We start from the raw sequence: 19199 nt of genomic DNA on the forward strand, positions 1-19199 counted from the left end.
GATTTGGGCTATGTTCATTACTATTTTGGTATTGAAGCAACTCAACATCCGAAGTCCATATTTCTTTCTCAAAAGAAGTATATTGGAGATCTGTTGAACAGGTTTGGCATGACAAAATGCAATCCTCTTACTACTCCAATGGAACAAAACTTAAAGCTCACATCTATTGAAGGAAAAGAATTTGAGGATGCAACAAAGTATAGACAGCTTGTAGGAAGTCTCAACTACGTAACTACTACCAGACTAGACATTTCGTTTGCTATTGGAATCCTCTCCAAGTTTATGCAAAAGCCTTGTGAAGGACATTGGTCTACTGCAAAAAGAGTTCTCAGGTACTTGAAGGGAACTCAAGACTTTGGAATCAAGTATACACAGGTGGACGACTTCAGTTTGATTGGATATTGTGATTCAGACTTCGATGGAGACAAAGAAACTGGGGTATCTACTTCAAGATATGCTATGAGTCTTGGATTAGGCGCTGTCTCCTGGAGATCACGCAAACAATTAGTTCCAGCGGATTCCACAACAGAAACAAAATATGTGGCAGCAGCTGAGGCAACAAAAAAAATTGTGTGGCTCAGGAAAATTCTTGAAGATTTGCAGGTAAAACAAATACAATCAACTCCACTCATGATTGACAATACCTTTGCAATAAAGTTGGCCAAGAATCCAAAGTTCCATGATTGAACGAAGCACATCAGTACTAAATATCATCTGATTCAACATCATGTTGAGGCCAAAACAATCCATCTCCGTCATTGCTCCACTAATGAGCAAATTGCAGACATCTTCACCAAAGCACTTGGAAGAGAAAAGCTTGAACGATTAAGAATGATGCTTGGACTCACCAATATCCCTTCAGATTAAGGGGGGAATGTTGACACCTAATCATCAGGATTGGGTGAATAAAGATAATTGATGTAAATAAATAATAAGAAATATGAACAGTCATCGGGAGATGAAGTGAACAGCCTCACTCATGTATATAATAAAGACCAACCTAAAGGAATAATATGAATTAAATTGGTGGAGTTACTACCTGGCCTGACAAATTTTAATAAAATTTAATGTATTTTAAATAATAATAATATATATATTTTTTGTATTCAGGTTTCTGTGATCCATAATGAATTAAACAAAACCTTTTGGTAGAAATTACATATAAGAGAAATTTTTGGCCGATGCCTTTCGAACCAACAAGTGTGGTTCATCATCAAGACCAAATGAAGAGGCAGATCATGACAAAGGCTTAAATAGATAAAAATGTAGAAACATAATTTGTGGTTCATCATTAGGACCAGATGAAGAGTTAGACCATGGCAAAGGCTTAAATAGAGAGGAATGTAGAGACATAATTTCAAGTAACGACTATATTTGGACAATAATATTTAAATTATGATATTAATTTATTAATATATTAAAAACAAATATTAGTTTTTGAAAAATAATATTTAAATAATGATATTAGTTTATTAATTTATTAAAAAATATTAATAGGTAACGTCGAATATACCGAAAGACTTTGCTTAATATATTTTTTATTTAAGTTCATTTTAATTTTGAATATACCATGAAAGGGATGAAATCTTTTGAGATCTAAATTTTTTTAGAGTGAAAAAGGATTTGATAAGAGAATGTATGCTTCCACAATTTGTGATCATATATGGTGCTATTTCTGATATTGTTTTTGTGTGAGTGGATATATATATATACACACACACACACACTGTGTAAGTGGATTGAGGATATTATCCAACGTTTAAGGTGGACACTCCACCTGGTCTTCTTGATCTATGCCAGTTTAATTTCCCTTTCCCCCTTTAGGCTGGGTTCTCATAAACCTGGAGCTTATTATCCAATGTTTAAGGTGGACACTCCAATGCCAGCTTAATTTCCCCCTTTAGGTTGGGTTCTCATAAACTTGGAGCTCAAAAACATAGAATTTCTTTTAGTTTGAAATATTTTAACATAGGGTTATACTATGGGGTTAGAGAGCACCTCTGACAACCCAATATAATTTATAAGTTCTTTTATATATATTATGAATAACAAAATAATATTATTTTTATTACTTTCATATTTAAATAAACAGTGACATATTTTTAGATATATATATTGTTTTTCTAAATTTGATAAAGGATTTGTCAAAATTGAATATATAAGCTAATCTTTGTAGTTAATGGTTTTTCAGTGTCAAATGGATTTATACATTTAAAAATACAATTTAAATAAAGAAACAATGTATAATAGATATTTTATTTTAATAATAAATAAATATTATTATTTTTATATTTGAATAAGTATAGTTTAGTTGTTCTATATTTTTGCCAATTTCTAGTTATATGCTTTTGTAAATTTTGCTCAAAATTTGGTAGAAATTTGTTAAAGTCATAGGCCAAATATCCAACTGTACAAGTGGGGTCACTAAATTTATTTATGCATTAAAAAATACAATTTAAATAATGAAAAAATACTATTGGTAAAAAAAAATCAAATTATAAAGCCATTAAAATATGCTTTTAAAATATTAAACAATAATAAATAAATATTAATTTTATATTAAAATATTTAAACAAACACAAAGTACAAACACACACTAATATATCAATAAAATATTTATAAATTATATAAGAATATTTATTGATATCAATAACATTTGGAATATTCCATTATTTCAATAACTAAAATTATTTGAATAACATTTGGAATATTCCATTATTGGAATAACTAAATTATTTGAATATTATTATCTTTTATATAACTTCAATTATTGCTTTGAGAGTGCATTCTACAAACTAGTATGAGGGCAATGCATGATTTGAAATTGACATTTGTCCTTTTAAGATTAAGAAATTATTTAATATGAAAATAATGTAGGCTAGAATTTAAATTGAAAACAACTTTGTTTTTGGAGTGTAGAATTTGAGCGAAGGTTTGCACCTAGAGGGATTTGACCCTCTCGGCACATGATAGATCCAAAGTTACATGGATCTATGATGCTATATATATTAAGCTATTTTTGTATTGCAATAGAATAGATTTACATTAGACCAACATAGATCCATTTTAAATACAGATCTAACATGTGCGGAGAGGGATCCAATTTCTTCACGTGCAATTTTTTTGTTGTTTGTGAATAGACATTATTTAAATATTTTGTATAGTTATTTAATTTTTTTTGATTGTTAAATTTTTTATTTTGGTTGACATAAGCAAAATTTCAACTTTGATGACAGACGAACAACGTTACACATCATACTGGGCTGTAGAATGAGTAACTGGTTGTAGAATGAGCTTCTCAGCTCAATTAACAAAATTATTGTCCATGGCTTACCATCTTGAAAATCAAACAAGCAATGGCTACCATGACATCTAAGTCAAGAGTGACTTGTCATTTATGGCATATTTCCTCCTTCACTAGCTGAATTTCTTCCTATATGTTCAATGGTGTGTTGGCCTCGAAGCTACAAGCTCAAGATTCTTGGTTCTGATTTTGTACGTGCTAAACTTGAAATTGACATTTGTGCTTTTAAAATTAAGAAAAATATATTTATTTAATATGAAAACAACGTAGGCTAGAATTTAAATTGAAAACAACATTGTTTTTGGAGTGTAGAATTTGAGTGAAGGTTTGCACCTAGAGGGATTTGACCCTCTCAGCACATGATAGATCCAAAGTTACATAGATCTATGATGCTATATATATTCAGCTATTTTTGTATTACAATAGAAGAGATTTACATTAGACCATCATAGATCCATCTTAAATACAAATCTAACATGAACAGAGAGAGATCCGATCCAATTTCGTCACGTGCAATTTTTTTATGAATAGACATTATTTAAATATTTTGTATAGTTATTTAATTTTTTAGATTGTTAATTTTTTTTGATTAACATAAGCAAAATTTCAACTTTGATAACGAATTGTAAATGAGCTTATCCGCTCAATTAATAAAATTATTATCCATAGCTTACCGTCTTAAAAATCAAACAATCAATAACTACCATAATGTCTAAAAATCAGAAGTGACTTGTAATTTATGGCAAATTTCCTCTTCCACCAGCTGAATTTCGTCTTATATATTCAATGGTGTGTTGGCCTCGAAGCTACAAGCTCAAGATTCTTGGTTCAAGGCACACCTTAGAAACCCATGAAGTTCCACATCTTGCGAACCCTGAATTTCTTCTTATATGTTCAATGGTGTGTTGGCCTGGAAGCTATAAGCTCAAGATTCTTGGTTCAAGGCACACCCTGGAAACCCATGAAGTTTCACATCTCCACTGAAGTGCCTGCGACAAACTCTCTAACACCTTATGACGGCTGAGAACGAAAAATAAATAAATAAATATATATAATTTTAATAAAAATAATAAAATATTTTAAAAATTATTTATTTCATAAACTCTCTTTTAAAAAAATAATGATATAAATGATGTTTTAAAAGATTTAGTTTATCAATATAAAAACCCCGTGCCTGCTTATGAGGCATACTTTTAAAATGCATACCAACACCCGTAATTTAGGAAGACAAACCGACTTCGAAAATGCATGACAAAACCCACAAATATCTTTTTATAATCCAAGTTGCGCATAAAAACCACGTTGAACAAACAGAACCAGGATTAGGATTGGTTCTGTTCTGTCCCGGCTCAAACTTCAATGTAAATGCTACTCAGCTCCATTAAGTAGGTGGCCACGTTCACTCTCTGGATTAAGAGCCCAGAGGCCAGTGAGTAACAAATCCAGTGTTGAGCGGATGCAATGTCGGGCATCTCAGGCCATCGGTATATTGGAGAAATGAGGAGCAATCAGTACAGGACTCGCATAATATGGGGTCTGAAGATCATAAACTCCATATTTATCCTCGTTGGGATCGCAATGATCTGGTATTCGCTGTGGATGCTTAAGCAGTGGTATGTTACCGAACAAATTCAAATGGTGCTGCACGGAGCTCCAGCTCGTCCCTGGTAAGTGCCATGCTTTTCAAATCGTGAGAGTAGCGGTAGGCTTAATTATGTCGTGGAGCTCTACAGGAATCGATCTCGAAACCCATATGTCCAAATTATTGAATATAATAACATAGAGTCAGGGTCACTCTCTAGACTGAGGGAAACTGAACAAACAATTTCTCTTTGAAACGTTGTTCCTGCTAAGTAATTTGTGCTAAGGACATATTGAAACCTCTGCAGCAAAATGGATCCCAAGCTAAGGACATATTGAAACCTCTGCAGCAAAATTTAATTTGTTTCACTCATATATCTGCCGGTGGGAAATGGCCCGAGATCATGTTCTGAACTTTGAGGCACGTTATCTTCTATTTTAATGAAAGAAGAGCACATGTTTTAGACGAACTTATCTTGGCTTATCTTAGTAGAAATTATTTGACAGAATCCCGTTGGATGAAGCGAGGATTCAGAAAATTTACATGACTGGTCTAACGTTTCTATTTGGAAGAATAAATTAGATTATAATTTTTCAAGAGTGTGGGTGCTGGGAATATTCTTTAAACCGTACAGTCAAAACTAGTCAACTTTATACATATTAGAGACCTTAAGAGAATCATATTCTGCCTAGTCATCCAATATGGAACAAGATCACCCTATATTACTATTTGATGCGGCCTCAAAAGGTCATCTGGGTAGAGCAGGGATAGGGGACTTGCTGCGTTTCAGAGACAAGTTTTATACCTATAACTTGGGTTTAGGACAACTAATAATAGTGACGAAGAAGCTGAAGTAGTAATTTTTGGGTTACTTCAACCATTCAAAAATGAAGTTTAAAACTGGAAGTCTTTACTGACTCCAAGATTGTGAGAGAGATTAGAAGATAAGTTTCAAAACAGATCTACTGAATATAATTGTAATAACAAACTGTCCTTGCTATTTAACATGCATGTAAGGACATTGAGCCAGTGTATTGAAGTTAGCGAGTTGGACAGAATCTTATACACAGTTTGATATTCTCAGCATTGTGCATCTGCCATTACGTTCACTTGGCAGAACCTATATTTGCTTAATGTTGTTCAGGAGGTCCTCATTTACCAAAAAAATTCATAGCATCTATTATCTTTCCAAGTTACATTACGTATATATAGATTCATTTTGTTGTAATATGATATTACTATTCACTATTCAGCATCTTGGTTGTATATTGTCTCCATTATCAATATGCACAGATAAGTACATGATCTTTCTCACAACTTAATTCATCCTCAGGAATTTGTTGTCCCGCAGGCCTAATTACAGGTCTGAATTAACTTGTTATGAGAGCAAGGGTACAAAATAGAATTGAATGTGCAAAGAAGGAGCCAGTATAAAGTAGTAGGTGAACTACCTATGGAGACGACCATTTGGAATGACTAAAAACCAAAATGAAAACAAATGGATTGGCCAAAGAATTTCAGTACGAAGAATAGGAAAATCCCTCCACCAAACGTAGATTATCTTGCTTAAAAGAGGGTATGGTAGACTTCCAGGCTACAATGAAAATACAAGTCGGACTGTTTGCTGACATCATTCTTATTTGGACAGCTTGCAACTAATGCAGTAGATAACAGTTATCCCGTCTGCAATCACAAAGCTATCAGTTTTCCCTTTACCTCAACAAGGCCGTTGTCCACTGGATGACAACTAACGATTAACAAATTTGATGGAAGTTGGCATGCGGAGAAGCTAGATGACTGGAATCTGGGTGTGCTTGTTCGATGTTTACTTGTAGTTGTCAACGATTCATAAATTTTCAAAAAATTCCTCAGGCTCGACCTAAAGATGTCCTGACTCCTGACATGCAGCACTATGGTGGGAAAGTTTTTGTCAAAGGCAATGCTAATAAGGAAGACCTCCTGTTGTCAGTTGGAAAGAATTTGAACGAGTCATAGGGGAAAAGTGCTATCTTGTTAGAGATGAATGAGAACTAAAAGAAAGTAGTAGTATTTTCACTAAATGCTAGGATGGTGACTAGTTGATCTTATCACTTGATTCCTCAAATTGACCGTCTAACAAAAAGTGGTCACGGAGAAGGAAAAATTGTGCTAATGTACACTAGTTGTTTGCATAACTATTCAGTAAGAAAATTGGCATTGTTATATATCAAGCCTTTGGACCATGCTGACACAAGCCCATGTAAGTTGAGGTCAAATGGAGATTGTATTAAGTATTCCTTTTAGGAATCTTAATTGTGCGGGAGTGAAACATTGTTGTGCCACTATACAAACAGGTTAGTGGGTAGGCTTGAAGCTGTGGCATTCGGCCATGGCCAGAACCTGAGCTCTCAAGGTGTTCATGTATGGTCTCCTAGCAAGATCGAAGGTATAGATTCCTTGGGAAAGGGAGGACAACTAGCAAGAGATAATTGTGATGATTGGAATCGGTTCATGGATTGGCCCGCTTTAGAATTTTTTTTCCTTTAGATTGTGCAGTTATGAATGGCTTTAATAAGGTGATAGTTTTTTCATTGAATACTAATGTCACAGTTGTTGTAGATTTGGATCTCAAAGCTCAAGAAGAGTGGCTGCTCTTGCTCTTGATTGGATTGCAGGAATTATGCGAGTCAAAAATAGATGTAGTGGTCATTTTGAGTGTGCATATTGAGACTCGAATGGTAGCGGCGAGTGATCAAGGGCACATGGATGGATCCTCTGAGGAGCTACCATATTAAAAAAGGAATTCCATCCAAGACCTTAAGATCATGGGAGTTATCTAGTTTATTGAAGATATTGTGGGAAGAATCCAAATTAATGGAGTTCTTTTGCTTGAAGATGGTTCGATGTCATCTAACAGTGAATCCTCCCCTTCTCATTCATAGCTTGTTGATGATATGGGTGGACCTAAACCTAGGGTTAGCCTTGATTCTTTGAACATTGGTGATGAATATTTTGATTTTTTCTTGGTTGGAAATAAGGAATACTTCAAAGGACAACAAGACTTGGAACACTTTGTTGTGATTTTCTTTATTACGCCATATGTTGGATGAGGAGGCTTCTAATTGGTGGTGCCTTTTGAATTGGGAATTTAAGGGTATTTCACTAAACTCTTACTATTGGTTGGAATCCAAGTATGTTTTCCTTCTTCGGCCCAACATGTTTTCTGATATGGTATATGGAACATTGTGGAGTTGCTAGCTTATGCATAGTTTTGGCAAGTAGATTTTTTAACTTGTCGGATTGAGGGAAAGCTCACTATCCTCTCTTATTGGAGTTTTCTGGTTCCAGTTGACCAATGACCGTTTGTAGATTTGTTCGTCAATGGGTTTGGTACTAAGTTGCACGATACAAGGAAATGGGTACAAGTTTCCGAAACGGGTACGGGTACGAAATGTGAGCCCCAAATTTTGGAAACAGGGAAACGTGATATATATATATATATATATATATATATATATGTATGTATGTATGTATGTTAGGACATTTAAGAAATGTTATGTGCAATCATAAATCATAGTCATAAATGATACATTATTATACTATGATTACATTGTCCAATGTCATTGCGTAAACTATAAGCCTATCAATTATATATGATGATGAAACATACTAACATCACATTTACTCATGAATGATCACATAATGAAAGTAGTAATATCCAAAAACAACCTTGATAAATGAGGTTTATTATAAATATATATCCAAAATCAGCCTTTACATATGAGGCTGCAAGTACAATGCTATGTCAACAAATATCAAACTGTGGACAATGAACACATATAGAAATAAAACATGAGCTCAATCTACTAAACAATAAAGACTAAAGGTGAAACGACTTGCTCAATTTCTGTGATGAGGGAATGAGGTGAGAGTATTTTTATAACTTGCGAGACATCTAGAAACATCCACACACTATTTTAACCGCCAAATATGTAAAATACCACTCTAGTAATAACCCAGATTTTCCAATAGAAGGTTGAGTTTTCAGTGAGATATTTTGTCAAACATTTTGTTCACACTGCTGTAGATGCAATTTTTTTTTCATAGTTTACTCAGAATACATACACAGTGCCCAACCAAGCTCTGAAAAACATTTGAGTCAATTACACACCAATCACATAACACTCAGAAACTTAAAAGAGTCCACAGTTATTTGCAATTGAGTAATATATCTCAGATTTACTGACTAAAATGAGGTCTGTACATAAAACAAAGATAGGAACCTGAGTAATTAGGCTGATTGATGTATGGTGGCATCAGTGTTGATAATGAAGATAATTTCCCTTCAACCTTCAGCCCAAAAAAGAGCACGCAGCAGTGATGTTCCAGCTAGAAAGCAAAGCTGTAGGTGTATTTTTATCTTGGGCAAGCACACAATGGTAAATCTTTGCAACCAAACTTCAAACATCAACCCAAGATTACTATTTGACCTTCAAAAATGTCACCATTCATTGAAATGTACATCACTACCCATACTGGAAATTATGGGCTACTGTAGATGTGCCTATCTATATATATATTTTATTTTTCCAGTCTCAAATGCTCAAATGCGTAAGAGCTTCAAACAGACTTTCAGCGAAAGATAAATGAAGTGACCAACTTAAAGAGAAAACAACACTGTTCTGAAACTTTTATTGTAACATACTACGTGGGTTTCTTCCTTAAAGCATCCCACAGGTACATATTGCAGATCCGGTAGTTTCATTTTCGATTAATAAAGAGATAAAAAACAGAGATACCAAGTTCAAGAACCTGGTTCATCTCTGTTGAGAAATCTAGGGGCAGCTAAATTAGGCGATTTCTCTTACTTTGATAATTGCTTGTGATGTATTTTTACTTAACTTGATTACACTTGATTATTATTAGTGTTCTTTATCATCAATCAACTACCAAACAATAAAATCAATGAGACGACACAAGATGTAGGCGATCAGCCAGGGCCAAAACCTCTCCAACTGAGAGGAAAACCCACAAGAATTCTTCTCTTCTTATAGAACTTCAATTGATGAATTCCAAGGCCTATGACCCTTGACTCTTGACCAAGACCCTCCAAGACCAAGTCAAACCTTGCTTCCAACAACTTCTGCAATTTCGACTTACCCAACAGATTCTTCTGGAACTTCGATCTGCCCAGCAAATTCTTCTGCAACTTCGACCTGCCCAGCAAACTCTTCTGCAACTTCGACCTGCCCAGCAAATTCTTCTGCCCAAAAAATGTAGAAACCCTAACACGAGAGAGAGAGGGAAACCCAAAATTTTGATCTAGTTCTTCTCCTTCTTTTTCGTCCTTTTTCAACTTCTACCTTGAGAAGATCGAACTTGCTTGAGTGAGTCTCCAAATGAGGTCGAGTTCCTTCTTATATATAGGCTCGTGAGGGGTACGAATTGCTATCTTTAGGCCGACTTGTCCCTTCATGTACGCTGACTTGATATTTGCATCATGACGAGGTCTTGGAGGGTCTTTTGACTCTCTTTTGACTCAAATAAATTCTTTTTACAATATGTAACATGCCCAAGTGGGTCTTCAATACATGACAATGACTCAATTGACTTGTAGACTAAATAACAAGCTCTAGAAGCACTTGATAGGTGTTTGACCTAAAAATAAATTTCTCTTGAGCATGAAACTCATGCCTCAAGAACAACAATAATAAGTTTGTTTTTCTCTTTTCTTTAAATACATAAAATCATGATTACATATTACATTATGAAGACCAAACCTAGTTACATATTTCAACACTCGCTCTTAACTAGGGAGGTATTCATAATCCATGCAAGGTACTTGGACATTCTCAATCTGAAGAATTCTCATAAGAAGAGTCGGATTGGTAACCAATCTGTTTAGTATCATATTATCAGCATTATCACATAGCAAGGCCTTGACTAACAACTCTATCTCTCCACAAGATCAGAGCACAATTTTGGCAAGACCAATGATTTATAGACACCTTCATCATTGTCTCTCAAGGAACATACCCCACTCGGGTGTTCACTGGGCATGTCCTTCCAGGGCTATTCTTATCTCATATTCCCAGTCCTCAAAGAATATTGGTCCTTTATCACTACTCTTATCTTGGATGCCTTACCACATTCTCAAAGAGTATTGGATGCCAGATGCTTAGCCAATCCTCCATTCTTTCTTCCCAAGTGAAGACAAGAATGATGTGCCTATCTCTCCCTCTCAACTAGGGATGATATACCCATTCCTATGAAGGAATGTACCCAAGTTCCCACTCAACCATGGACTTGTCCAAGCTCCCACTTAGCTAGGGACTTGCTTTCCAAGTTTCTTCTTTACAAGAAACTTTCTTCTAGGCTCCCTCTTAACTAGGGACCTATTTGCGGTAGCAACTATCTCTTCTTTGGTGGAGATCATGGGACCTTCAGCTGCTTGTAGAGCTCCTTCATTTGATGTCATGAATTTTATCTTCATTATTATGGAGCCTTCATCTTGTAGGGCATCGACCATCCATCACTTTCCTCAAGTCAGTCATGTCATCCTTCCCCTTATCGGAAAGTGATTTTCTAGTCCACATTTGGCTTTCCTTCATACAACTACCTCTTCCACATCATGTTTCCTTTAGGATCTTCCATCCCACCACATGAGTGCTAGTTGTAGGTGACATCCACAACTCTTTTTCTGGTAGCCCTGCATTAACCCATCCAGATGTTATTCAAAAACCAAAAATGAACATCAAATCAAAATTACCTTTTGTGATGGCCTTTCATCATGACATTTGCTGCTAGAGACATCAACATCTTGCATATTCATAAACACATCTCTAGGACTTTCAATGTGGAGGGTCTTCTTTATTTTCAGACTTTATCAAGGTCTTCATACTTTTCCCATGGAGATGTCACATCAGATTGATTTGATGTTGATTCCTTGTGACCTTAGTTGCAACTTTCATGATATCTTCTTTCTTTCTTCACATATCGCTGCTTAGGAACATCCATCTGTAGTTCCTTTGTCTTTGTCAACCGCCTTATATTCCGTATGAGCACATATGATGTTGATTTCATCTTGTCAATATGTGAACCATGCCTTCATGCATCTTTCCAACGAAGGAGATCCCTCTTTTGCAACTATATGATGACATGATTCAAAATACATGCATACATACCTCTTTTCTTCTTTTTGGTCATCTAGACTTCTTTAGACAACTTCTTTGATTTAAATTACTTCAACCATCTTGACTTGTTGTACTCATTTGTCGTCATAACATCATCCCTTGAATCCCATACAAGATGGAATTATCAGCAGGACACTTGCTTTTTCAAAGAGAGGCGAACCTTCCAATGAAGATTCCAATGGAGGATCTTGACTATCCTCATCTTGCAAATGATCCTTCCTAATGATGATGATGATACGTGATGAGTTCTTTTTATGCTAGATGACTTTTCTTTTCCCATAATTACTACTTATGATTTCAATGAGGTTACCAAGAGCTACTTCCTTTTTATGATGACTGCTACAATCATGTAGACTTCTACATCAACTATCCTTTCAAGCTTTTCTAATGAGCTCTTGTTTTAATGGTATGCTTCTAATATGATGCCATCTTCTACTAAGATGCATTTAGTCATAATGCTTCTCATCTTGACTGCCATGGTAGAGTTATTTTCACCTCCTACTTCTCCTTGCTATGCATTGGAGGAACCCTAATAGTGAAGATCTATCCCTTTGGATTTCTTTTCATTAGGTTCTTCCACTTCTTTGGTGATATGAGCTTTATTTCTTTCTTTCCTCTTGTTGTCCTTCTTGAATTTCAGACAATCTCTCTTGTCGTGCCCATATTCATAGCATTGGATCTTCGCCATATTCTTCTTCCTTTTCTAAGGACCAAATTTCCCAAACTTTCCTTTTCTCTTCACCATGGAAGCATATGCTTGAGTTTGCTCATTTGATCCTACATCACTTTTTGCCTTCAACTTGGTTTCTTCAATTTTGCATAGTGACCATAGTTCATTGAATGGAGTAGCTTCCTTCTTCCCATAGATGCTTGATGTAAAGTTACCCCATTCCTCCGATAGTGCATTGAGCACTATAGTAGTCATTTCCTTGTCATTATTTCTCCCAACTCTTGTAGTTGGTCCCTTATTTCCGACACCCTCATAAAGTATGAGGCTATTCCTTCTTCTTTTGATATCTTCATCTTGTAGAGTTCTTGTCTTAATGAGATCACTTCTCCTACAATGCTTACGGAGAATAATTCTACAAGTTTTGTCATAGATGTCTTTTGACTTTTCCAATTTTGCTACATAAGGATTCTTTGAGCCCTTATTTTCCTTTTCATGTATTCAACTAGAGCTTGAGCTTCTTTCTTTGGAGATTTAATGATAGAACCCTTAACATGGTCAATGACTTCATTTTCTATTAGGATCAAATCTGTCCTCTTCTTCCATGGAAAAAAAGTTTGTCGACCCAACCAATTTGTTGCTATCCTTGCAAAATGAAGTCATTTTGATAGATTCAAATATAGAAATAAAGATACTTACTTGTCAAGTGAAGATGCTTCTTGATGTTAATATCTTCAACTTGATGCCTTTTTGATATTGATGATGATAGAAGATGTATTCTTGATGAAGATGTCTTCCTTCAAAGTGATCCTTCAATGAGAGGGAGATCACCCTGATTCCTTGATGACGATGATTACACTCCTTCCTGCCTCTCTAGAATGTAGGGACTTTTAGATGCTTCAATGTGTAGTTTTTCTATGAATGAGCTAGGGTTTTGAGGTCTTCTTACAACTTCAGATTTCAACCCGTCTTCAGATTTTCGGCTTGCAATTGCAGGATTGCAATTTTGACTTTTCTTGCAGAAAACCTAGGTCACATGTGTCGCTGGAATATGGACAGATTTGCCTCCTTTTGAATTTGCTTGACCTTGATTCCTTCTTTTGACAATTCAGCTTGCTAAATAGTCCTTTAACCCAAACTTTGGCTCCTTCGAGTGATTGCAATTTTCGACTTCTACTGTTGCAGGATGATGACCTAACCTTCGCACGTGTGGAGAATATTTAGCCCAAAAACAGATTAGAAAATGCTTCACTTCTCCTTCCTTTTTCCTTCGTTAGGTATTAGGCTTCTTTTTCTTTCTTGATCGAAATTCTTGATGCTTCTTAGATGCTTTTCTAGAGCTTCAACCCTTGAATGTCCTTCTTTAAGCTGCCTTTCGTTGTCTTGTCATCTTAGCTCTGATACCAAGTTGAGAAATCGAGGGGCAGCTAAATTAGGTGATTTCTCTTACTTTGATAATTGCTTGTGATGTATTTTTACCTAACTTGATTAGCTTCTTCTTACACTTGATTATTATTAGTGTTCTTTATCATCAATAGCTACCAAACAATAAAATCAATGAGATAATAGGACACAAAATGTAGGCGATCAGCGAGGGCGAAAGCCTCTCCAACTTAGAGGAAAACCCACAAGAATGAATCTCTTCTTATAGAACTTCAATTAATGAATTCCAAGACCTATGACCCTCGAACAAGACCCTCCAAGACCAAGTCAAACCTTGCTTCCAACAACTTCTGCAATTTCGACTTACCCAACAGATTCTTTTGGAGCTTCGATTTTCCCAGCAAATTCTTTTACAACTTTGACCTGCCCAGCAAACTCTTCTGCAACATCGACCTACTCGACAAATTCTTCTGTCCAACAAATGTAGAAACCCTAACATGAGAGAGAGAGAGGCCCAAAACTTTGATCTAGTCCTTCTCCTTCTTTTTCATCCTTTTCCAGCTTCTATCTTGAGAAGATCGAACTTGCTTGAGTGAGTCTCCAAATGAGATCGAGTTCCTTCTTATTTATTATTTTATAGGCTTGTGAGGGTACAAATTGCTATCTTTAGGCTGACTTGTCCCTTCATGTACGCTGACTTGATCTTTGCATCACGACGAGGTCTTGGAGGGTCTTTTGACTCTACTTTGACTCAAATAAATTCTTTTTACAATATGTAACATGCTCAAATGGGTCTTCAATACATGACAATGACTCAATTGACTTGTAGACTAAATAACAAGCCCTAAAAATAAATTTCTCTTGAACATGAAACCCATGCCTCAAGAACAACAATAATAAATTTATTTTCATCTTTTCATTAAATACATAAAATAATGATTACATATGTCATTATGAAGACCAAACCTAGTTACATATTTCAATAATGTCATCAGCTTATAGTAGTCTATATGTGCTTCTCCATTGAGAAACTTGACCTGTAGTAGAAGGGAACTCGGTCCACAAGTGAGATATTGTCTCTATGTAATGCATCCAACAGAGATGATTGGGATCCTCTGTTCAACAGTGCATTTCTCAAGAACCAAGGTCAAACTCGTCCTCCAGCTCTCATGAAGAAGTTAAAACTTTGCCCAACACACAAATGATACGACCAACAATTGTTAGATGAAGTCCACGACCCTCAATAATTGGCAAAAATAACCCTTCAACCAACAAAACTCAACGTGGGTGGTAAAGAAGGAGTTCGTGTTTCCTTTCAACAAAGGAGTTTACTCATGGTGAGCCCGGAAACATTAGGGGAGTTTTGAGGTCTAAAACGGGCCTCCTAAGGAAACTATAAAATAAGAGTGGAAATAATAAAATAAGATTTGATTACATCATCAAAATTTAGAGGGAAAAAAGAAAAAACTATTATTTCAATTCGTATTTTCAGCTTATCTCCCTATGGGTTTACTCAAATTTCGAGCAACAACGCTCGTTGGACGCATAATTTGATTCCTCATCCAAGGAGTACCCATGCTGCATACTTTCGATGGACCTTGTTACACGAAAAATAAGAAATACATGAAAAACGTGATTGTGATTAAAGTTAAAGTTGCCCCTGGAGTGATTGTGATCATCATCATGTGATGTGTCCATTCTATTTGGACACTCCCTCGCATAGTGGCCAAACTTATTGCAAACAAAGCACCTGCCCTTGCTTCCACCCTTAGATTCGGGCTTCCCATTGAAATGACCTTTAGACCCTGCATTATTTCTCCTTTTGGCATGAGCAGAGAAAGCAATGGGGTTGCCTCTATTAGAAGGCATTTCTTGCTCCACCGTTCTTGTCTCTTCTTGAATGCATCTCGACATTAATTCTTCAAATCTCGGAATTCGATCATTATTGAGAATAGTGGTTCTAAATATATGCCACTCGGGTGGGAGTCCTCCAAGGGTAGTGATAGTAAGTTCTTGGTCAGGAATGAACTCTCCAATTGATAGAAGATCATTCTTGATCTCAGTGATCCTTAAGAAGTAGGATTGAATATCCTCATCCTTTCCCTTCTTAATGTCCTTCAATTTATTTTTGAGAAATAAAATTTGATTTGCATCACTAACTTTGAACACACTGACCAACCTGTCATAGATTTCCTTGGAGGTGTTTAGATTGGAGCTGTAGGCCACTAGGCGCTTGTCAATGGAATCTCTGATAATCTTCTTTGCTTTTACTTCAACCTTGTTGTACTTGTTCTTTGTAGTAGCTGGTGCATTTGAAGAAGGCTCAGGGATTTTACCTCGCACATAGTCCAACATTTCTTGTTCTTCCAATGTCAGATCAAGATATGTCTTCCATCCATGATAGTCAGACTTTTCACGGAGCTTGTCTTCAGCTGGGAAGTGGGATGAGGAGCCCATTGAGCCTTTGTCCTTGTCCAACTGTCTTCGGCGATTGCTCTTTCACTCTTGCTTGGGCTTTGTCTTCACCTCAGATTTGATACCATGTTAATTTTTGGTATGTTCTTATGCTTAAGAACGATTTACTCAATTTCTTAATTAGCCCAATATCAATATCCAGTTTAGCAATCACATCAGCATGATAGTAAAATGCAGATAGAACATAAACATAAACAATAAGACAAGCCAAGACATGAGGACACAAGATGTGGCACTAGCTAGGGACAAACCCCAATGTGGGGAAACCCTTGATCAATTCTTCTTATAATCTTCAATAGTTTAGCAGAGAGAGAGAGTATAAATATACAAATCTGAGATTTTATGACAGCAACAACAAACCCTAACCAGCAAAGTCAAAGTTGGTTAAACAGGTCAGATTTGACCTCCAATCAAGCTTGGTCAAAGCTCAGTCAACTTGGCCTCCAACAGCAAGAAGTATCAGCCCAAAACAGTGTGAAAATCCCAGTCAAACATTGGTCAACTGCAGTCAAGCCTGTGGCCAGCCCTAGCACAGTCAACGCTGGTCAACGCAGGGTCAAAGTGGCTGTCCAGAACTGCGGCCTGCCAAGGAGAGGCAGCCTAACCCAATCCGCAATCAAAGAAGAGTCAACGCTGGTCAACACTGTCCAAATAGCCTTCCTGCAGCTTCGGTCAAACTCAGTCAATGCAGCCCTAAACAGAAAACAGTCTCCTTCCTTTCGCACGTGTGAGAGAAGCTGCTCCAGATATGCGTACCCAAACAAGAGAGGAGAGAGAAGGATGTGAGGATGAGATGGTGAAATAATGCCATGAGGTCTCCTCCTTTTATATGCAACGTTGAGGTTAAGTTGGGGTGAAAATCATTGTTTTGCTTGCTGGCCGACCTTGACAAATTGTCAATAATATAAATAAATTCATATCTCCATATATACATGTCGGAATCGGATGATCTTTAGATCAATCCTACACCTCTTGAAGAGAGGAATCCAAGAAAAATATCAGCTACCATATATAAGGTGACCCATATGGAGTTTGGACCTAGTTGCCAATTTTAACAATATTCAACCCGAAGAGTTAGGGTCCTCACTTTGACTGTCTGACTAGAATGTGGAGGTGGAATGTTTCCACTAAATTGAAATGTCTTACCTGGGTAGTTTTCCATAATTGCATATTTACCTAGGAGAATCTAGCCAAGAGAGGATTTTAGGGTCCAGGGCTCTGTCCTCTGTGTAGATCTGCATCTGAGGAGATTATTCATCTTTTGTTGACCTGTCCTTTTGTGAACAACTTCTGGGCAGAGGTCTCTAATTCCCTCAAGATCAATTTGCAGGTGGATAGGTCTTCTATTGTGTCATGCCTAATTAATTGGGCAATCAACCATCAAGAATACAGGGCTATTCCTTTATACATCTATTGGCACATCTGGTGTTGTAGAAATGAATCCATATTCGAGAACAAAGTTCCAGATTTCAGATCCACCTCTTAGAGAATCGTGGTGTACTTTATGGAAATTGGTCCTTCAAAACCAGTCTGCCACCAGCACCGATGGACTCCCAAGTATCTTGATAATTCCTCCCCTGTAGGTTACTTTGATGGTGCCTCTGTCAATGGTGTGTGTGGATGCGGTGCTATTGTCATTATCTGACCTTCACTGGCCTTCCACTTCTTCTGATCAGGGGGGATTTGGCATGAACATTAGAGCAGAGGTGCTGGATCTTTTGGGGGGTGTTGAGATGTGCATTGTGGCTGGCAGTGGAGGAAATTCTGATTGCTGGTGACTTGAAGACTGTGATCGATTGGGCAAAATGATCTGCCACTTTGGAGGTGCCTCCTCTACTTCACTGGTTGGAGCAAATCGATCTCTTGAAGGCCTCCTATTCTTCCATTTCCTTCTATGACATTTTTTGGGAGCAGAATGCCTCTGCAAATTCGCTCTCCAAAAGAGGGTCTTCTGTGATTCACGGGCAGATACAGTTCGAGCTTCTTGTGAATGGATCAATCTACAATTCTGGGGTTTTCTTTCTCTAGCGCCACCTTTTTGTTGCAGCTTGTTTTCTCTTTTTGCAGATCGCAGCGGTCTCTTGGACAATTTACTTGGACTATACGATTGAACAACTTTTTGTTTATTATTGTTGTTTTATCCCTGTTGCAGTCCTCATTGATCTGATTTTGTTTTGATTCAGATGGCTTATCAGTATGTTTTCTTTGTGGGATTATTTGGAGACTTCATAGCTCTGTTTTTTGTTACGATTGAGTCGGCCTTTCTGGCTGCTCTATGCCTGATCTTATTCCTCTGTTCCTTTTTCCAGTTTTTTTCTGTGGACATGGGGCTTTATGGAAGTTCACATATGCAAATGTAAGTCTCTTTCGTTTTGATTAATGGAAGATTGTTGTTTTTTTCTTTTGAAAAAAAGGAAGTCTAAGGGGATTCTAGACCTAATGTATTCAGATGTATGTGGACCATTGTCAGTAGCATCAATCATAGGGAGCATGTATAATGTTTCCTTCATTGATGACCTCTCTCACAAGACATGGATCTACTTCTTAAAGACAAAGAATCAAGTCTTTAGCTGGTTTTAGGAGTTCAAAGCTCTTGTTGAGAACCAGAAAAGGGAG

General features: G+C 36.5%; 1 protein-coding gene across 3 annotated transcripts in view; it reads left to right on the plus strand.

Annotated features, from left to right (window-relative positions):
• The window catches only part of LOC149259982 (tetraspanin-19-like), an 83320-nt gene that overhangs the window by 16123 nt on the left and 47998 nt on the right, over nt 1-19199 (plus strand). The window contains exon 1 of one of the 3 annotated variants that reach the window (XM_089419450.1): nt 4543-4971. The exons of the other annotated variants lie outside the window; for them this stretch is intronic. Within the exon in view, the coding sequence (XP_089275576.1) occupies nt 4766-4971 (206 nt within the window). The 5' untranslated portion in view covers nt 4543-4765. Of the gene's footprint in view, nt 1-4542; nt 4972-19199 lie in introns of those variants that run through there. 3 annotated transcript variants of the gene reach the window in all.

Source organism: Pinus tabuliformis, chromosome 6 (assembly GCF_031772625.1).
Source record: "Pinus tabuliformis cultivar Carrire ecotype Pingquan chromosome 6, CPIR1, whole genome shotgun sequence".
NCBI classification, from domain to species: domain Eukaryota; kingdom Viridiplantae; phylum Streptophyta; class Pinopsida; order Pinales; family Pinaceae; genus Pinus; species Pinus tabuliformis.